The following is a 23,139-nucleotide window of genomic DNA, read 5'->3' on the forward strand; positions in this document are numbered from 1 at the left end:
ACAGTTTCTGCACTCTCGGAGTGGTCTTTTGATGAACAACTGTGACTGGTGTCCATCAGTTTCTCTGTTATTTTACTTCTAAGCTACGGCTTAATGATATTTTCTGATTCCTTTTCTTGTCTAACCTTCAACGATTTGCTTACATTGGGAAAAAAGTATTCGAAAGTTCAAAACAAAACGCAAAATATTTTTAATTATTCTTCAATATTTATTTTTTCGCCTTCAAAGTAATCCCCACGAGATGTTATGCACGTATGCCAACGATTTTTTCCAGTCCAAGAAACACTTTTCATAAGTAATTTTTGGAAAGACCTTCAGATCCTTCAGCGCATTTTGTTTTAGCTCTTCAATTTGACTGAAAACGGGTTCCACGGAGCGACAATTTCAGATTGGAGAACAAGAAAATATCTCAAGGTGCCAAATCGATGAATACGGAAGTTGATCAATTCAAATTTATTGTGTTCTTGGCTTAAATTCGTTCACAATCGTCGATGCGAAGGTGCATTATCATAGTGTAAAATCCATGAATTCTTCGCGAAAATGACTCAATAAGGACAAATAGAACTCCTCATTTACCGTAATTAATTTTTTCCAAAGAGACCCGTTTACTATACTCGTTTTGAAAAAAAATCTGCTCTATCGGAATGACTCGAGGAAGAACGCGTTTCATACCAAAAATATCAAGTACATACCATATCGTTCACTCTGTTAATAGTCTTTTTGTCAAGAATGTTTTTTACTTTATGAAAAATATGCTGAATGCTGATTGCTCCACCTCAGCCCTCCGCTTTTCCTGTTTTCTGTGTCAAATTCTTAATAAAATATTTGCATTAACGTTTTTCAAACTAAATATTTTCAACCCAATGTTTCTAAAAACTTAACTTGAACTTGAATTAAATTCAGATAACTTTTAATTTCATTTATTTACTTATGATATGTGTGAAAAATAAAAAAAAAGATGTTTAAAATTTCTTTTGCCCCAAACTTCACTCTAAGCAGCATATTTTGGTTTGGTTTGTGCCTTGGCTAAATTAATATGTTTACGCCTGAATATAGACTTTATAAAAAAAAAAATTTGTTTTAGTGGCAGCTAACAATGAACTTCTTTGCCCTAGTTTTGAAATACTAAAATGTTGTCTACATTTAGGGTAATATTCAATAAGTGTGCGTAGAGAATTAAGACTACCAGAGCGTTGCCAAGAAAATGTATATTTCCGTTAAATTCTAAAAAAATTAACTGAAATATTAATGGCCAGATTGACAATTTGTTGCTTTGAAACTAAATTTCAATTAAATATTAAAGTTTGCAGAGTGTCTTAAAGCTTATGAGTCATAAGAAATAAAAAACTTAGTTGTGTATTATTGGCTTGAGTCTAGCTAAGCTTAATGCCTGTTGATAAATCGCTTTGGCTGCAGTTGTAATTGTACTTTTATATCTAAGCACATACAGCCAGTAAAGTTCTTAGAGAAAATTTATATATATATGTAAACATTTATTTATCTATATATATGTGAATATTTGCTATATATAAATTTATATATATTTATGTATATATACATATATATTGTTATATAAAATCTACTAAAACTCGTCGCTCACTCATTGTTATCAGCTTTACGGCCTTACTGTCGTACTTATGTATTTCATTTTATTCCTTTTCGCCTTATTTTCTTTTTGTCTTATGCTAAGCATATTTTCTTTGGATTAACAACTTCTAGTTCTGCTGTCATGAATTTCCTTCTGTTTATTCAACCTAATAGGCACTGTGAGCTATTGTCTGAATTCATGTTAAAATAACTTCATTATTTATTTACACAAAATTTTATTGTAAATTAATGTGCTCCGAAAAGAAAATTTTCTTTCAAAATGCTGAATTGAATTTGTTGAAAATTTCATATGTCAAGTGTTGCTAATTAAATATTTACAAATGTACACTACTTTTCAATACGGAGCTTGGTTGAATTTAGTCAAAATTTGCTTGTTAAATTATGTGGCATAATTATTAAGTTAACATAATAAAGAACAAAGAAATTTGTGGCAGAAGTATGCTGAAGTTAAATCAAAGCAATTTTAAATTAAAGCTGTGCGTTGCCTACATTTAGGCGCATGTATCGTATAAGCCAAGTTATGCACCCACAATAAATTATTACTAAATATTCTTCTCTTTCAAATAAGAGCCTCCTTCGCTGAGCAACAATAAAATGCTTTCCAAAATAAATAATAGACATATCTTGCCACTGTGCCGCCGTTGTGCCAGTTTAGTGACACTATAGTTGCCGCTGTCAACATCAACGCTAACGACAACGTCTCCATTCTAGCCGTAAGTCTCCAAACGGATTTACGATGTCTTCTTAAGTATTTGCACGCAGTTTTTTCTTTGTTATTTTTATATATTTTCTACAACTATTTAGTATATGCCCTAACTGTGTGCTTAGAACCACTTATATAATTCTTCATGGCGCAAATAAAGCGTGGCGTGTAAAAGAGTTTCACATACCTGGAAGTGTAGATAAAGTTGTGACACAACTGTGAGGTATTTTTAAGGCCTGAAATTCAATTTTTATACAGTTTTGATTCTAAAAAGTTACGGTCAAATAATTTTCAACACTTTTTTTTGGAAATTTCGGTTAGATTTATAAAAATAGAGATAGGATTTCGAAAATACATCCCTCTACTCTTTGTAGTCACTGTGCATACACCTCTGAATCCCTATGCATCCCTTAACACCTCTGTCCAATTAAGTATATGCCCACCACAGCGCTTCCAACCCGCTCCACAAAGCGTTGCGCTCAACTCGCTCCACCAACAGACCGGATGTTAATGTCTTTTCATTCGTCGTGTATGCTGACGACAGCAGCATTTTGTCCATGTGTACGGCACTATGACATGACCTGTTTCTTAAGCATTGTCATTCGTTGCATGCAACTACATACATACACACCATACACGGATTGTTATGCTTTCCGCTTTCCACCGCCGCTGCTTTGTTATTTCTTACATATTTTACGCCTGCTCTCACTTCTCATACACCCTCACAGTGTGTGGGTGTGAGGGCGTGTGGGTGTCTTTAATTTTTCTTCATACTCATTTGCAGCTTTTGTCTTTGACCGCGGAAGTTCTTGTCATCGTGCTTCTGTCTGTCTTTAGTCATCTTATGGCTGGCGTTGGTTCCACCGACCAACTGGCTTGCCTGCACGTTCCGTGCTCTTCTCTATCGGCTGTCTTGGCATGCTTCAGTGTTCTGCTGTTGTTGCTGTTGTTATTCGTAACAATGCTTTACAAGCGGCCTCAACTCTACTGTGTTTGTTGCTGTGCATGTTTCGCCGGCGAGCTCGTTGACTTCTTTTAACTTCTCTTCCTCTTCTTCGTCGTTCACGTTTGTTGTTGCAACATTTGCCTGCTTAGCGGCAAGCTTCACGGCTCACAATAATTGCTTTCGTTTCGGTGTCATATTTTTCTTTATTTTAATCGGCCATTGGCATTTCAACTCATTTTTCCAGCTTTGCGTTGGACTTTCTTTACTTTTTAATTTTTTTTTTTGTTTTCTCTTTCTCGTGGTGAAAATGTTCACTTTTGCTTGATTTGTGCACTTTTTCATTTCGGTAGCGCAGACAATGGACACTGAAAATGACAGCATATCGAGCGTTTAATTGTGCATTTTTTCTGCTTTGGTCACTCTGATGCCCATTGTTTTGTTAGAAGATGGAGTGTTGATTTGTCAAATGTTCCACCTTTAGGTTGATGATCTTTACTTACAGATTTGAGAATAACTTTTTGTTTCATTAATGAAAACGGACTCTATGAAAACTTAAGGCCGTTCTGGCACCTTCAACCCTTCACTTAGTTGTGGTTATGTTGAGTCACTACTTCTTTGGAGGTTATGTCTCGATAAATATATCACCATTTAGTTGTAGTAAGTATTTGGTAGTTTTCGAATCATTTTGGCTCGGTAAGCCTATATAAACAGAGTTAAATATCTTCATACTAGAAAATGGGAAATTGTGGTTCAAGAAGTGGTAGGCAATTCAGCTGCTTTCGCTCAGGCTTAGCTTTGAGACTCCTATTAGGTAGTTATACCCATTTATACATTTCAAACAAAAAATTGATTTTATTCTTTTTTTCTATAAGGTATAAGCGAATTATTCTACGGATCATATCCCTGTCTCCCCAGCTGGTAGGAGACAGAATTTGCCAACAGCCTTACCGTTAAGTATGCCTATCGTCTGTTATTATGCTTACATCGAAATTTCAGGATAAGTTTGAACTGTTACTATAGAATATTTGAAAGAGATTCCATCTAACAGAGGAGAGATTCGTGGTGGCTGTAACTTAAACCTAAAAGCATGTATTAGAATTGAAAATTCAGTTCAGTATGGAGTCGCAATAAGGCCGGTCGATGGACCTACAGCACGGCAGAGGTTTTAAATTGAACTCGAATCCAATAAAGGTAGAAAAGGTGTCCCTTCCACCAGACCAATTGCAACCAAATAGTATTTGTAAAAAACGTGCATAATTTGAGGAGGTGATCAACGCATTGTTTTCAATAAGTGCTTTAAGCACCGTGGGCCGCCGTGGGCAGGTACTCAGGTAAAGAACACAACAACTGTTCTTGTATATATGTATTTAAAGCATAATACTATTTATCTACATATTTAGAATATCATTCATATAGGAATTTACATAGGTGAGTTCTCTATTCTTCCGCCAATCAATAAATAAGCCAATACACACACCTACATATAAAAATAAATACTCCCACTAAGTTCAATTAGTTTGCTAGCCGACAATCAATTACACACTCACGGCAACATATTTAGCGCTGTCAATGAATGTGTTGAGCTCACCTATTAGAGGTAAATAAGTTGTTTTGGGCTATTCACTGGAACTTCAGTTCAACCGTTGTGAGGTTACGAGTCTCCAGAGACAGCTGTCAAGACTGTCAGGCTTGTAGGTGGTGATGGTATCATATATTTGATGTAGTTTTTCCACAGAATTCTTAGTGAATAAAAAGAAAGTTGCTTTTTTTGCTGTCGGCGGTGGCGTATACGTAACATTATTATTAAACGCTTGGGAATGCTTGAAAACAACACTATCAGTAGTATGAAATGTAACACGTTTTTTGATTGCTCAGTAAAAATTTATTTATATCGATAGGTTATTTTTATTTCTATTTCATTACTTTTTATTTTTTTTTTATTATTTTCTATTTTATATTATTATTTTTTATTTCTGCATTGAAGGCTGAGGTTTGATAAAGAGTTTTTCTGCTTTTTGTTTCAAAGTAGTAAGTGCATTAGGTTAGTGCTAGGGCACAAGCACTGATTATATTATATCGATTTGAATGCGATTTATTTATAAATGTAATTTAAAAATAATTGCATTGCTTTTCAGCCAAAAACATATTGAAAAAAACGTGTGTTTTGGTTTTGGTTATAAAATGGTTATATATCTATATATTTAAAAGAAAGTTGACGTTAGTTACACCATTTATAACTCAAGAACGGCTGAATCTATTTGGCTGAATTTAATACAACTCATAAATACAAAAATTGTAAGAATCATTTGAATATATGCGTACAAATTTAAACATAGTCTTCTCAAAAATAATACAATTGCCAAATATTTGGAATAGAAGAAAATAACTGCAACCAAATACGCAGTATAATAGATTATAACTGGCTCAGTAATCAGTCGTTGAGTATGTGTTATACCACGTGCATCCCAAAAGACTGATGTCATAACCTTTCCCGCCGCCTTTTTCGTTTTTCCACGCCTGAGAACCGGTTCATCAGGTTCATCATGTGCAGTCCACTACAATGACTATCGATTGAACTTCTACCACTGACGAAAAATTTCGGCAATATTCCGATTCGAGAGCACTTAAACACTTCTCAGAATTAGTTATTCGTTGTTTTTGTTTGATCATGAACTTGCAAGGCAGCTACTTTGCTCATTTCGCCTGTTTCCAGGTTAGCAAATATCTTTTCAAAAATTCAACAGTATTCCCCCAAAAAGCCAAATGCTTTATGAACCATTTTTTTGTAAACTAACACAAGTTGCTTCACAAAATATTATATCTCATTAACTAATAGTTATAATCTAACTAAAAGAAATCATATAGATGGTAGTAGTATTATCTATGTATTAGCCACAGTGAAGCGTGGACGGGTCCTCTAGTTGGATATATTTGTCAACCAAAGTTTTTCTAAGGCTCCAAACAATTTTGTCGAGTATTTGACAGGCCAGCGCCTCCAACTTCGACCCCAAACTGTAGTCCAAGAGATTCAAATCTGGGTTCATAGACGACCTATTAACTGTAGCTAAGAAACCAAAAATATTCCTTTTAAGCCAATGCTGTGTAGTTTTGCCTTGTCTGCTGGAAGAGCCAATTCCTTAACCATCTTTCAACCCTTTTCACAGACGTAAATATGTGTAACGTCTTTACACTAGACTAACCAACTAACCATTACAGAGGCTAAATAATAATCACGTTTAACACTTGGAATAACATTTTTTGCGCTGTTTTTACATAGATTTTGTTGTTTCTCAAAAATATTTCAAAACAAAATTTCAACTGTGAAGGAATAACGCTGACCGCTTGCCACTGAGGTAGCCGCTTGCATCTGTTGGACTAATTTGTTTTAGTTTACCGACGGCAGGCTTTTATGTGGAGGTTATATCGAATAGGACCTGTCATTGATTTGGTCTCAAAAAAGTCTTCCCGTTGAGTTGGTCGATATAACCTTCTTATTTCATATTTTTTTCTAATTCCTAAGGGAATTACTGCGTATGCATACGCGAACAGCTTTTGTGGCTAAATTTTGCTCAAATTACGTAAGGACGACCTCTCCTCTTTCTATCATAAACCGTAGACGTTTGGGAAAAACTATCAATAGTAGAGTAAACAAGCATTCTGCAAATATTAATCATTCAAAAGCACTTTTCTTTTGCTTTACGCGAGCTCAGCAAGCGTTGCGCTGGCTCTTGTAATGGCTTTGAAATGACATACCTAAATAACATTGCAAGGCGCTGTTGGCAAAAGACTTAAAGCGATTCTTGCCTTTAGCGAAGTTTGTCTACATATATTTCTAAGCCTTGTAACTGGCCTCTGGCTTTTGGAAATATTTGAGGTGAGGCTAGAAATGCTGCCAGATGTTAATTCTAACTGTTGTCCTTCAAATAGCAAGAAAATCCCAACTCAGCGGATTTTTCTTGACTGCCAAACTGTTATAAAATTTCGCCAGAACCAACACGGTTCTCACTCCATTAGCTGATACAGAGCCACGTGGGTATAAAAAAATATCCTGGGTGATTTAGAATATACTTAAGATCTTTAGGCAGTATTAATATTAGTAGTAGACTATTTTTAAATGAATTGTTTTGGGATGAAATGAGGTTAGGTTAACCTAACAAACGCTAAAATATTTAGTATGTGTGTTTCAGTATAGAAAAATATACAGAAAAATTAAATAGTAATTAAAATTTTTCAAAAAGCAACAACAAGCTCCAACAGAGACATACAAATAATATGAGCTGCAATCAAACTATGTTGCAAGCAAATTTATAATATTCCCACACAACAAACGTTAATACAAAGAAAAATAAAAAAACGAAAAAATTACCTCATACAGTTAAAAAACAACACCCAACGGATGAAAAAGAATTCGAAATCGGTGGCAACCGCCAAACACGAAACAAGTGCAGTGCAACCAGAAACACTTACACCGCCAACGAGCAACTTAACTGCAATAACAACAACAAAAACAGCACTCTGTAAGTTGCTACAGCGGCAAAGCATGCCACATGCAACACCAGAGGCAACAAAAATAACAGTTGCGGCAGCAAACATATGCCACAGTGGCGAATGGCTGTGCCGCCAGCGTTGCCACGGGCAAACAAACAGCCGCACTCGCGCACACACACATACAACTGAGCGACATAACTAAGCAGACAAAAAAAATAAACTGAAAAAAGAGAAAAAAAAGCGGTGCCCATTGCTGCTAGCTGGCGCTTGTTGACGCAGCTGTTGGTCGCCCAAAAATATGCAATGTTTTGTTGCAACAGATTTTTCATGCAAAAAGGCATAATATATATGTGTGTGTGTGCATATAATGAATGTGGGCAAAAAGTTAGCGCCAAAAATTTCGCAACTGTTAAAAAGAATTTGAAGAGACTAAAAGTGCGCGTGAAGCGGTGGCGGCGGCGGCTTATGTGTATATATAAATAAGTTCGCATACGTGTGCATGCTTGTTTGTGTGTGTGTGTGTCCTGCGCAAATATAGCACCTGGTTGCGCTGTGGCGGCATATTTTCACGACTTTGCCGGCGCAGCGCCACTTCAAAGCCGCCAATTAACTTTTCAGCTGCTGGCAAAACGCCGGAACATGCTCCGCAACTGGCGCTGTGTACGCGTTTGTTGGTGTGTGTCGCATTATGTACCGATTGCGCTTTTTGCGTCTCTTGCCCTGTTATGTAATTTATTTTATTTTTTAAGTTTGCTGCTGCCGTTTGCTGCTGCAGCCGGGAAACTTCTTGCTAACAAGCTTTCAGATAATTTTTGTACTTTCCGGGAATTTATTTATGTTTTTAAGCACTTTCTTTTGCGTTGACCTCTTGCTGTTGGTGTTTTCAAAGAGTATTGGTTGTTATCACATTCAAGTTTTCTTTCCAAGGTACTTGTTCCACGAAATTTGTCCTGCCAATGGGTTCGAGAAGTAAGGAATTGGTTCGATATTCGATGCAAAATAATTTTCATGTGGAATCTGGACTGAATATGCATTGTTTTTTTTTAGAAATTTGATTCCTATTGAAGACCTTTATTTTTCTCATAGAGATAGATTTCTGGATATAATGAAAAAACGGAAACTAATCAAAGTCAAGTAAAACAAAAACAATTCGCGCCTTTACACTAGACAGAGTAATATATAGATATTGTATTAAGTCAGTCAGTCTGGTCAGTTATTTTCGAGCACCTGCAGAGTCAGGATAAACATTGTCGCGCGACGTGTTTCTGTGAGTGGTGTAAGCCCAAAATGTACAGTGACGTTTGATATGATCAAGCAGGCTTACCCAAATTTTGCTTTAGCAAGAAGTAGTGTGTTTCGGTGGCACCAGGCTTTTTTGGAGGCCGGTAAGAGGTCGCTGCGCCCTCGCTCAAAATCCAAAGTGAAAACGATTTTTGTTCCACAATGAATCTGTTCCTCCTGGACAAACCGTAAATGCCAAGTTTTACGCGGTAGTACTCAAGAGACTCAAACAAAGGGTCAATCGGGTCTGACAAGACATCGCAGTCGATTGGAAGTTGCACCACGACAACGCCCCAGCTCACACCGCCTTTCTTGTGAACAGCTATCTGAATAAGGCCGGCCTTTATATAAAGGGTAATGGCTTCTTCGCACAGCCAAATTAATGGTATATTAAGATTCTATTTGAGAAACTTTTCGCACTCGATCAAAGATAGGCTCGATTAGCGATCCGTTGTTATATTTGCTTGTATTCTTCATTTTATATATTTTCTGATTATTAAATTTATAAGCTAATTGCTATTTCATCAAAGCACACAACCAAATTTACAGCCCAGACAACAACCGTTAACGTTAAATACAGCCAAATTTACAGTCTGGACAGCAACCCGCAAATTTGCATTCCAATTTCAATTCGATTAACAATTAATGTAGTAAAATAAGATTTTTTTTGTATGGTAAAGTGATCTAAATTAGCGCCTTAATCGAGCAAAGGCCGGTTGATTGATCCATTAAGAGCGAGAAAAAGCTATAAGAACCCCATGTTTGGCATAATCCTCGCATTCCGATTATTTTATTGATGTTAAGTTTGTATACAGTAAAGTGAAAGAATCCGATTCATTTTAAAAGTTTATTCTGTAGAAAGTAGATATAAATGTCATTCGCGGGGTATTATCGAAATATTTGGACAACCACGCTCTTCAAATTTGTTAAAATTTAAATTGAGATATAGGATTTCATCTAAAGATTGACAGTGTCACACCACTTATCCAAATTTGCATGCTTTATAATGTTATATGAGGAGTGAAGATGATTATTATGTGAATTTATCAAATTTCCAAATGATGTTAAACGAGTTTATATCCACAAAAGTTCGGTTGATTTTCGTAAAGCAATTTCGAAGATGTGTACATTTAGAGGGCGATACCATGCAAACTTTTAAAGAATCTGTAGCCTACAGCTGTATCTTGCTATTATGATCCCTTGTAATTAGATCTCATATATTGGGGGACTAGTTAAAAGTATATTAATTATCTTCCTACATATGTTGGTCCACAATCCAGCTAAGACATTTCCAAATGCTTCGCGCATATTGCCGGGCTTTCGTTCTAAAACCGCTAGAAGTCGTCATGTGCAATTACTGTTAGTGCATTATGCTTTCGATCTTCTAAATGGTGCTGTTGACCTCTTTTTTACACTAGAAAAAATTTAAATCGGTTGCAGACTAGATTTACTATAAGTTCTACTACATTAATTTTAAAGTAGATGACTTTAGTAATATGTGCCTCCCGTTGGGTAGGGATGTGCTAAGATTTTGTACTAAAAAACTCCTCAGACTATTTTGTGATTACTTGACTCAGTATTGTTATCAAATTAATCTTTCGATAAAGGCGAAAATGGTTGTCAGGGTGCAGAAAATGTGAATAGTGTTTATGGTTTTCTTACTATAGGAGCTAATCACGCTGCTTAGGTTACGTCAGTTTTGTCCCGATAAATTAAATTGAATAATTTTAATGGCATTGGCGGTGAAAAAATTGCTATTAGCTCTCTTACGGCCAAATTCTTATTTTAGATCTGTGCTCTCAGCACTCTCAGCAATTGGACAGTATGAACAAACAATCCCCCAGAAGCGCTCAGGTTTGTTCCAAAAGAGAGGAATCACGTTTTATTAGAATAAAAGGCGCTGCTTTTGCATCCACTTCATAGTCCAGGACTTCCACCAGATTTTTTTTTTTTTGATTACAACTATTTAAACAAAAAAATTATTTAGAATTTTTCACAGAAATTTAAACTTTTTTGTGAAATTGTCTGCCAAAAATCCAATTTTAAATTTTTTTTCCTTCGTTCAAGTTAATAAGAGCTATCCTGCTAATGCGGGCGTATCCTTTTTTCGGGGGCTGAGTTTAAAATATTTTTTTCCAAAAATTTCAGAATTTCTTTGTTAATAGCGTTTGTTTGTAACAATAAAAATTCGGCTAAAATATTTTATTTTTATATGAGAAAAATTTTTTTTAAAAATACTGTTTTTACCCGAGGAAACCAATGTAACCCCTTAATTAGAATCAACATGTATATTATAATTATTGACAAGTGATATGTGACATGTGGATATCACATGACGAGTGACAAGTAGTAACAAGTGAAAAATGACAACTTGCAGATAAAAAATGGGTGGGAAATTACACTTAATTTATGAAGTCCATTTACAAAATTCGTCCTTGATGATACTACAGTCAACATTAGCAAATTATTATTGCCAATAGGTTTTTAGCAAAAAAAAAAAAATTTTATTTTTTTCGTCATTTAATTTTTGCGTAAAAAATTTCTAGAATATAAAAAAATAATTATATATTAAAATATTTTTCTCTTTCGATTTACTTTCAGGATTCTGAGAACACTAACGGAAAAAAACGCATTAGCAATTAAATGAAATGCCATTCATAAAAAGTTGTTGTAATACATTAAACGCCTAAACAGCTTAGTGAAGCGAAAAACGGACGAAAGAAAAGACAAATAAATTAATTTGTCAAATACGATTACAAAAACAGTAGGAATCATTAGATTACAAACAAAGTAAAAACAATAAAGTGAAACTCGAGTAGAAGCCCTAAAAACATAACAAAAACAAACAACTTAAAACGGGCACTGCCACAAATAACGTCAGCACAAGCAGGAGCTACAAAAAACGTGGAAGTGGAAATAAAATTAAAAATTGAAAAAAAAAAGATTTCACCTATTCAAGGAAGAGGCATTTTAAGTGCCCACTCAAGTACGCATAGTAGCACCACCGTTACTTTGGTGGCCAACAGCGAACCTCGAACACCCACAACTACCAGACCCACACATAAAAGCCGCCAGAAGCACGCAACAGTGTGTGTTTGTAAGTGCCGCATGTGCGTGCGTGTGTGTGCGTGAGTTGCCACTTCGCATCTAGCCAATAGCCAATTGAGCAGCAACAAAACGTCGTTACAACAACAACAGCAACAAGATGACGCTACGCATTTCGGCGAAATATAAAAATCATCTCGGCCTCATCATTTATGGTTTTGCTGCGCTGTTGCTGCTGCTGACAGCAGCGCCGTTGGGCAGTCAAGCGGGCCGCATATTTGGTGAGTGAACAGTTACAACAAGTACAATAATTCAATTTTAACATTTTATTTAAGCATTTTTCTGCTAATTTTTCGCTGCTGCTTTCTGCCTCCTCACCCCAACGAAGTACTTTACCCACCAGTATGTATACTTTTCGCCGCTACTGTACTTATTAAGCTAAATTGCATATCTGTATATGAAGATATTATAGCGTCATTTGTTGTTTGTGTTCCTAATTAACTTACAATTACAGCGCGGAATTTTTAATTAAGTGTTCAATTGCGTGTGATTGTAAGGCGGTGCACACACGCACACGAATACCGGCGTGACTCGTGCGCCACCTGCTGCCACCGCAATGAGTCGCTTTTCGTTCTACTTCGCAGCGTCTATTACTTTCGCAAATCTTACATTTAATTTTGGTGCCTCAGTGCCAGTCGCAGTGTGGGCGTCACTCGCCACCACGCCCACTCTGCAAATGCGCTTATGTCATGAGCTTTTCTCACTACTTCGTGGCCGATTCGGAGAAAGTTCATTATGTGCTTAAGCGCCTTTAAATATGTGGTGTCATTATATTTGCATAAAATATTAGTGGTGATACATAAGTAATTATTATTTATTTAAGATAGAGTGACATGCCTGTAGGAAAATTTTTATTAAAATTTTTAGAAATTTATTTGTTGTGGAAGAATCTCTCCTGTATGAAAAAGTTGTGGTAATACATGGTGGAATGGTATTCATGGTGGTAGGAGAAAGCACACCAAAGCGCTTTTGATAAATCTCAGCTCTTTAGAAATAATTTTTTGATGGCGTTTAAGTAAATTTTCAGTCTATTTGATAGACATTATGGTATAATTACGCTCAAGATTTCCTAAAAGCATTTTAAATCTCACCAAGTTGCACCCATAATAATTTTTGGTCTCCTCTTATTAATGAAAAACAACTCCTATATCACTTACTTTTTGAATACGAAATTTTAAAGGTTCTCGAAAAAGCGATAACAATTTTGAATTACTTGTTTTTTAAAGTACTTATTGGTCAACCTGATCTTGTCATTATTTTATATTGTACATTACCTGTCTAATACTCGTATTTCAGAGCATCAGTAATTAAAGTTCATTTCAAAAATTATAATCGACTTTACCACTGTACCTTAGATTGCGTAAATAAGTAACCAGTAAGTAATGACTTCTGAAGAATCACTTGTAAAATTATTTACAAAATTACTGGTAAAAATACTGTAAAATTACCCGGAAAATTACTAGTAAATTACCGGTAAAATAACTGGATTAAAAATTGCAAATTACTAATTACAAATTAGTAATTACAAATTCAAATTACAAAATACAAAATATTATTTACAAATTACTAATCACAAATTACAAATTACAAACAACAAATTACAAATAACAAATTACAAATAACAAATTACAAATTACAAATTACAAATTGCAAACTACAAATTACAAACTACAAATTAAAAATTATAAATTATAAATTACCAATTACAAATTACAAATTACTAATTACAAATTACAAATTACAAATTACAAATTACAAATTACAAATTACAAATTACAAATTACAAATTACTAACTAAAAATTACAAATTACAAATTAAAAATTATAAATTATTAATTACAAATGACATATTACAAATTACAAATTACAAATGACATATTACAAATTACAAATTACAAATGACATATTACAAATTGCAAATTACAAATTACAATTACTAATTACTAATTACAAATTACTAATTACATATTACAAATTATAAATTACAAATTACAAATTCAAATTGCAAATTACAAATTACTAATTACAAACTACAAATTACTAATTACTAATTACTAATTACAAATTACTAATTACAAATTACAAACTACAAATTAAAAATTACAAATTACTAATTACAAATTCAAATTACAAAATACAAATTACAAATTACAAATTACAAATTAAAAATTAAAAATTACAAATAACAATCTACAAATTACTAATTACAAATTACTAATTACTAATTACAAATTAAAAATTACAATTACTAATTACAAATGATAAATTACAAATTACAAATTACAAATTACAAATTACAAATTACTAATTACAAATAACAAATAACAAATTACAAATTACTAATTACAAATTACTAATTACTAATTACAAATTAAAAATTACAATTACTAATTACAAATGATAAATTACAAATTACAAATTACAAATTAAAAATTACAAATTACAAATTACAAATTACAAATTACAAATTACAAATTACAAATTACAAATTACAAATTAAAAATTACAATTACTAATTACTAATTACAAATTAAAAATTACAATTACTAATTACAAATGATAAATTACAAATTACAAATTACAAATTTCTAATTACAAATTACAAATTACAAATTACAAATTACAAATTACAAATTAAAAATTACAATTACTAATTACTAATTACAAATTAAAAATTACAATTACTAATTACAAATGATAAATTACAAATTACAAATTACAAATTACAAATTACTAATTACAAATTACAAATTACAAATTACAAATTACAAATTACAAATTACAAATTACTAATTACTAATTACAAATTATAAATTACAATTACAAATTATAAATTACAAATTACATATTAAAAATTGCAAATTACAAATTACAAATTGCAATTTACAAATAAAATTACATCTCATCTCTTCTATCCTCAAATATATGAGAATTTGCTTCATACAAGTGTTGTCCTAATTATCTAATCTCCTGGGAGTTTAATTTACAATCTCTCAATAAAAGTTAATTGCACCATACTGTACATAAACACTCATAAATACTCACTCATTCAAACGAAACAATAAAAAAGTATGAATTACCATAATTATGGTAATAAATGCAAACTACCTTGGAGCAATTGTGCCATCAAGATAATTAGGAAATTTTACATGCATAATTTTAGGGGTTAAACAGTAATTATAAATTACGCAATATTGTTGATTTGACAATTACCGTTACGTATAAAGTTGTAATGTATTAAAAACAATGGCGATGAGCCTAAAATAAAGCAATGAATTGTGAAGGAGAGACGCCAAATGCATAAAGACTGCACAAAAGTTTTTTATGCAAAAATTTTTGGAAAACACCTAAGGTTACTTTTTAAGAAATTTCGTAGGAAACGAATTCAAGAATAAATAATAAGGAATTTTGTACGAAAGGGTTAAAGAAAATGCTTAATTTAATACACACATAGAAAAAATTGCAAGCATTTAACACATGAAGAGAGCAAAATGCAACTCTGCAACTTTTTTCGATCGCAAATTGCCTCAATTTTTTTTATTTTTTTTTGAGTATCTATTAAGGTCTTAAGCTTGTAAAATAAATTAAAATGGCCGACAGACACATGTTTTCGAAGGAGTGCAATTCTTTTTGTCACTTTCACGTGAAATACATGTACCAATTTGCCCCTGGCGCTCGGCAATTGCTGCTGCAGCATAGTGTAGCAACAAAAAATGGCAGCAGCAACAACAAATCGCCGCAAAACAACCGCAGAAATTAGGCCAAATGTCGGCGCAAATGCTGGACAAAAAGTGTCCAAACATAGTAGGCGACAACAACAACCACACTGTCAAAAACAACAACAACAACGACAATTAACATCAACCAGCGGGTGCAAGCAAGCATAATGGCGCACAAACAAAGTTGCACAAACGCTGCAATGGCAGGCAAGCAGAAAAATAGCTACAAAGGCGGCAGAAAAAATATTTATTATACATGTAACTATTTTCATGTCTGTCCAGTGAGTGTGCAAAAATGTAGTGCGGAAAAATAACGGTTTTTTTTGGCTGTTTGTCGGTGTGTGTGTGTGTTTGTAGGTGTGTATGCACACAGCAAACATATGCAATTTGTCCTCTGCTGCAGCGTATTGCTACTTAAATACTTGCTGTAAAAATAAATTTCCAGCATTTAAGTGCGCTTTGCACGTTCTCGCCCACAAAATGTGCAATTGCGCTTTTGCTTTTTTGTTTTCCGCAATTTTTTATTGCTTTTCCTTTGTACTGCATTTGCACTGTTAGGCCATTTGCTGCATTTGATGGGGGTTTTTGCGCTGCCACCGCTTGCTGTTTCTATTGTAATCGTTGCAGCAGTTTTTTTTTATTGACTTTTGTTTAAATTATTGGGTATCAACATGGAAGTAATTGAATTTTTTCCGCGAACACAGACAAAAACACAAAAACTCACATATATGTGTATATGAGAGCTAGAAAAAATTAATGATGAATGTGTTAGCAAAGATAAATAATTTTTATGGCATAGGTTACGTGACGGAATTAATTGTTTAAAATAATTGTATTGTAATTGCAAGTAATCAAAATGTGGAAATATGCGACTAATTAATCAAGAAGTTATAACAAATAACGATGAGTGAATGCGCAGCATGTCGTTAAAATAATTGAAGCATTAAAGCTTAAAAATTTAAATAAAAAATTAAAAAATGTATGCAAAACTCTGAGTGACAGAAGTAAAACTTAGCTGAGAGTGTTTTAAACAGTGAACTCATTAATTTAAATCACTTTTAGAAAAAAAATGCAAACAGGTGGCATCCCTTCTGCAAAATATACTCCATAGAAATCAATGCCAGATTTGCTTCGAGGCCATTATTTTAATTTATTAATTTCAAAAATATATTTTATAAAAGAAATACTAATAAGGTGGCAACGCTTTCCTTTCATAAAGTTGCATTTTTTTTAATTTTGCCCATGTTATAATAATTATTAATTTAAAAAAATGTGCTTTATGAAAAAAATAATACAATACGGTGGCAACACTTCTCAAGAATGCATATATACATACATATGTATACATACATGTATATATTAAAGTCAATGGTACATTGCTAGATTGGCAATATTGTAATATTAATTAATTTTAAAAATATATTTTGTGTATATAAAATAAAGAAAGGTGGCAATGCTTTCTTTTCATAAAGCTGTTTTTTTTTAAATTGTTGTCTACATTACACTAATTATTAATTTAAAAAAAAACATGCTTTATAAAAAAAATTATAATACGGCGGCAACTCTTTCTAAACACATATAATAATTATAAAAAGTAAAATAATTAATTTCGCAACCTTTTTCAAGAATTTCTTTTGCAAATGTGTTGCTGCAATTTTCTTGAATTGTAAAGTTATTTTATTAAAAAACATTAAACAGCTGGCAGCACTTCTCAAAAATATGTTTCCCAAAAGGCAATGGTACATGTGCTAAGTTGTCCAAATTTTACTATTTGTTGATTCTAAATACTTATTTTATATTAAAATAAAAATAAGGTGGCAACACTCCTCCTTCAAATAGCTCTTTATTCTTTTAATTTTTCTCCAAAAGTTAAAAAATACTTTAATTAAAAAAATATTTCGATTTCATTTATTCAGTCGAACAAAAAATTTTAAACAGCTGGCAATACTGCTCAACAATATACTACATAGAAATCGGTGGAATACTTGCTGTTTTTGTTGGCCATATATTATATTAATATTTATTAATTCTTAATAATAAATCTATAAAAAAATGTATAAAAATTAAATGTGTAAAAAAGTAACAGTTAGGTGGCAACTTTTCTGCCGAACATCTTTTGCAAGAATCAACTTTTTCATTTAAGGTATTGTTCGACAATTTCAGACATCTTAGACATTTGGCAACACTTCTGATATATGTTTTTCATCACAAAAATTTTAAAATCTATTGCATTTGTCACACACTTCTTCTTCTTAATTGGCGTAGACACCGCTTACGCGATTATAGCCGAGTTAACAACCGCGCACCAGTCGTTGCTTCTTTTCGCTACGTGGCGCCAATTGGATATTCCAAGCGAAGCCAGGTCCTTCTCCACTTGGTCCTTCCAACGAAGTGGAGGTCTTCCTCTCCCTCTGCTTCCCCCGGCGGGTACTGCGTCGAATACTTTCAGAGCTGGAGTGTTTTCGTCCATCCGGACAACATGACCTAGCCAGCGTAGCCGATGTCTTTTAATTGGCTGAACTATGTCAATATCGTCGTATATCTCGTACAGCTCATCGTTCCATGGAATGCGATATTCGCCGTCGCCAACGCGCAAAGGACCATAAATCTTTCGCAGAGCTTTTCTCTCGAAAACTCGCAACGTCGACTCATTGGTTGTTGTCATCGTCCAAGCCTCTGCACCATACAGCAGGACGGGAATTATGAGCGACTTATAGAGTTTGGTTTTTGTTCGTCGAGAGAGAATTTTGCTTCTCAATTGCCTACTCAGTCCGAAGTAGCACCTGTCGGCAAGAGTTATCCTGCGTTGGATTTTCAGGCTGACGTTATTGGTAGTGTTAATACTGGGACCTAAATAGGCGAAGTTATCTACAACTTCAAAGTTATGACTGTCAACAGTGACGTAAGTGCCAAGTCGCGAGTGCGACGACTGTTTGTTTGATGACAGGAGATATTTCTTCTTGCCCTCGTTCACTGCCATACCCATTTGCGTTGCTTCCTTGTTCAGTCTGGAGAAAGCAGAACTAACGGCGTGGGTGTTGAGACCGATGATATTGATTGGCATACGCCAGCAGCTGTACACTCTTATAGAAAATGGTACCTTCTCTATTTAGTTCTGCAGCTCGAACTATTTTCTCCAGAAGCAGGTTGAAAAAGTCGCATGATAGGGAATCGCCTTGTCTGAAACCTCGTTTGGTATCGAACGGCTCGGAGAGGACCTTCCCGATCCTGACGGAGCTTTTGATGTTGCTCAACTTCAGTTTACTCAGCCATATTAGTTTTACGGGGATACCAAATTCAGACAACGCGGCATAAAGGCAGCTCCTTTTCGTGCTGTCGAAAGCAGCTTTGAAATCGACGAATAGGTGGTGTGTGTCGATTCTTCTTTCACGGGTCTTTTCCAGGATTTGGCGTAGGGTGAATATTTGGTCGGTTATTGATTTGCACAATACGCTCGATAGAACCTTGTACGCGATGTTGAGGAGGCTTGTCCCACGGTAGTTGGCGCAGATTGTGGGGTCTCCTTTCCTATGGATTGGGCATAGCACACTTAAGCTGATGCATTTTCCTAATCAGTTCTTATCAGTTCTTCGCCGCCGTGTTTGAATAGCTCGGTCGGCAATCCGTCGGCCCCTGCCGCTTTGTTGTTCTTCAAGCGGGCAATTGCTATTCGAACTTCTTCATGGTCGGGTAATGGAACGTCTGCTCCATCGTCATAGATTGGGGTATCGGGTTCGCCTTCTCCTGGTGTTGTGCGTTCACTGCCATTCAGCAGGCTGGAGAAGTGTTGCCTCCATAATTTAAGTATGCTCTGGGCATCGATGACTAGATCACCTTTGGGGGTTCTACAAGAGTATGCTTCGGTCTTGAAACCTTCTGTAAGCCGCCGCATTTTTTCGCATTTTTTCGTAGAATTTTCGAGCATTACCCCTGTCGGCCAGCTTATCAAGCTCTTCGTACTCACGCGTTTCGGCCTCTTTCTTTTTCTGTCTGCAAATATGTCTCACTTCCCTCTTCAACTCTTGGATCTATCCCATGCTCTCAGAGAGCAGGAGTGCAAGCCGAGTAAAAAATCTTTCGGCTGTCTGTTGTGATTGCAGCTTCTCGACGTCGAACCTTCCTTGTGTTTGTTGGCGTGCGTTTTTTGCTGCACAGAGGCGGGTGCGAATCTTAGCTGCAACTAGATAGTGGTCCGAGTCCATGTTAGAACCTCGTAGCGCACGCACATCTAAAACACTGGAGACGTGTCTTCCGTCTATCACAACATGATCGATCTGGTTGGTGGTTTTTCGATCCGGAGACAGCCAGGTAGCTTAATGAATCTTCTTATGCTGGAATCTTATACTACAGATAACCATATTTCGGGCCCCGGCGAAGTCGGTCAGCCTCAATCCATTTGGGGATGTTTCCTCGTGGAGGCTGAATTTGCCGACCGTAGTGCCAAATTTACGTTTGTTATTTGTCACACACACATTTTAAAAAGTAGCACTGGTAGCCTTCTTTTTAACAATTTCAGAAGTTCAGGGTTAAAAACTGTTGCTATATTCTCCAAAAGCAAAAATTGCTAAACTTAATCTTCGCTTAACATTTTGTATTAAAGACTCCAAAAACGTAGAGACCAAACTCAAATATTCCTGTGAAAGGTTGTGTACTCAGCTTAGCTAAGACACCTACCCTTTTCAACTTACAAATGTACACTGAAGGTCGCAGAATTTCTCACTTTTTTCATTGTTACTGTATGTCGTCGCGCAAGAATTTTTGCCCTCGAACGAATAGCGATGAAAAGCGAAATAGAACAAAAAGCCAAATGCGTGTTGTTTTGTTCACGTTATAAAAACGAATGAAATTTATTTAAGCAACTGTTACATCTAATGTTTGACAGGATTTCAGAGTGCGTAAATTTACAAAAAGTAGTAGGTGATGCCACTTAATTATAAGGTGGCGCTCTGAGCGCTCTGAACAGTTACCTTATGTTTTTGTTTTCAGCTGTTTCTTAGCACAAACTGGCCGATGTTCGGTATATACTTCTCCAAAGTTGTATCGGCTTCTACTAGGCAGTATCGAATGCTTGTGCTCGTTACACAGGACCATAGCGAAGCCTAGTGGCATCAGCTTTCTACAAATTCAGTCATTTCGTCCTCCATTCGATCATCTAACTTAAATTTCATAAAAAGGATTAGTTTTCATAAAATAATTTGAACATGAAAAATAATTTCCGAGGCAAAGCACAAGCAAATTTTCAAGAACCAATAGTCGCTTTCGACATATTCCTTAATGAAATTTGTTTGTTATTTTCTAGGTATTTATGACACCATCTAGATGTTTGATTTCGAAACTATAAGTCCAAAAAATGTTACGAATAAACTTGTGTAGAGATTGCTGAAGACCACCGTCCGAAATAATACTTTCTTTTTCTGATTGGTACACTAAATTTTATTTCATCTTATTGACCTCATTATAGTAATTGTAGAACAATTGGGATGCTTTTTTTAAGACTTGCATAAACATTGGACAATATGAAAAGTAATATGATTGAATCATCTCATATGCTAAAGTAGTCTGAGTCTAGATGAAATACATCCATTTGGACTTTAAAATTTTTTGTTATTCAAACAGTCAGTGAGCATTCATAAATACAAATTTTTTAGAATTTCGAAATATTTCCAGCCTCCCAATCGCCAAAAAGTATGTAACGAATATTAAAATATCTTCATAGCATACGGGAAGCTGCCTACATTTAGGCGTAGAGTTACAAAATGTAAGCCACCCACGATAAGGAAACACAAATACAAACTGACAAATATAATGAAAAACCTCTTAACACATTTTAATACACTTAATTACCGTCCTCATTAATGACATTACATTACATTAACGGTAATTACATAACATGAAATATAAAAAAAAATATTTTGCACTAAAATTAATTGAAGTTGAAATGTTTTTTGAACGCCAAATAGCGAGCTGCAATTTTGTAATCTATAATCTAACGATATTTCGCACCAAGCATATATGCCGCTAATGAATGCATATATGTATGTAGGCATGTGTGTTTGCGTGTGACTTGCGAACACTCTGCACTATCCATTGGGCAGCCGGCAGTTGGTGTGAGGCTGCTGTGCAATCAAATTAATAAAATCACTTAAGCCCATTACAGGTAGTGGCAAAGCATACACACACATGCACAGACTTGCATAAGAACCAAACCACACCAAACGGTGGCATACGCACACACACACGCACACTGGCGCACAAAAAGGCTTGCGATGCGACACTCTCTAATGCAAAATTTGCTTGCGGCGTAAGTGTAAATTAAACAAAAGCACACTTTCCACTCACACACACACTCACGCTTTAATCACCTGTATGTGGCACATACAGTGCTTCAACGCTGTTGTGAGCGTTCCATTGAAAGCCCGCTCTACACTTGGCTTGACTGTGGCGGGCGAAAGAGCGCCCGATATTTGCACGGCTGCTCGACTAATGAATAATTAAGCATTTTTAGCAATGATGCGACACAGTGTTTGCTAATTTTCACCCACACACACACACTGGCGACTACGCTTGGTTGCATGGCGTTTGGTGCACGAAATTACAGCGTGTAAGTGAAGGCAACGGACCTCTACGCCTGAGTGTGGCAACTAACAGCAAAGTAAATGTAATTGTGTGTGTGCGTGTGTGGCCCACATGAAACTAATATTTTAAGTTTCATATTGTCTGTGTGGTTGTTGTTGTTGCTTACTTTCGGTAGCTGCCCACGAGCCACGTGTATGCTTACGAGCTTGTGTGTGCATATGTGTTTGTATTTCGACCGAACGAAAAACAACCAGCGTTGCGCAGCTGCTCACCAGCACTCTTGGCATCAACATAGCGCCGCAAATAATACACAAATAACGGTATGCATGTGTAAGAGCACACACACTGCGACCTTTGAGCTGCGCCACAGACCATTGCTGTATGCGTTCGCAGAGCGATAGCGGTAACTCTGCTGCCGCCATGGCTAACCGTTACTTTGTTTTTACTTCATAAAATTACTTTTGATTGCTTGTGTGGTAGTTTATTTACAATAGTATATTCACATGCATATACATATATGTACATATACAAAAGTTACGTATACGCCCGGGTGCTCATGTTGGCTTGCAATACAAACGAAAATGCTGCATGAATATTTAGATGAAATTTTGCTACAAAAAATGTCCAATAAAAGCATTTTCGGTGAAATTATTATTTTTAATATAAATATAACGGTAGTTTGTAGTCGCTTGCGACAAATAGTGTCTTGGCAG

General features: G+C 35.0%; 1 protein-coding gene across 6 annotated transcripts in view; it reads left to right on the top strand.

Moving 5' to 3' along the window:
* Positions 1-23,139, top strand: part of LOC105222126 (tyrosine-protein phosphatase 99A) — a 508,627-nt gene that overhangs the window by 16,968 nt on the left and 468,520 nt on the right. For all 6 annotated transcript variants that reach the window (XM_049450359.1, XM_049450360.1, XM_049450355.1 and 3 more), the window contains exon 2: positions 11,628-12,352. In XM_049450359.1, coding sequence (XP_049306316.1) covers positions 12,232-12,352 — 121 coding nt within the window. In that variant the 5' untranslated portion in view covers positions 11,628-12,231. The remainder of the gene's footprint in view (positions 1-11,627; positions 12,353-23,139) is intronic.

This window comes from Bactrocera dorsalis, chromosome 2 (assembly GCF_023373825.1).
Source record: "Bactrocera dorsalis isolate Fly_Bdor chromosome 2, ASM2337382v1, whole genome shotgun sequence".
Taxonomy (NCBI): domain Eukaryota; kingdom Metazoa; phylum Arthropoda; class Insecta; order Diptera; family Tephritidae; genus Bactrocera; species Bactrocera dorsalis.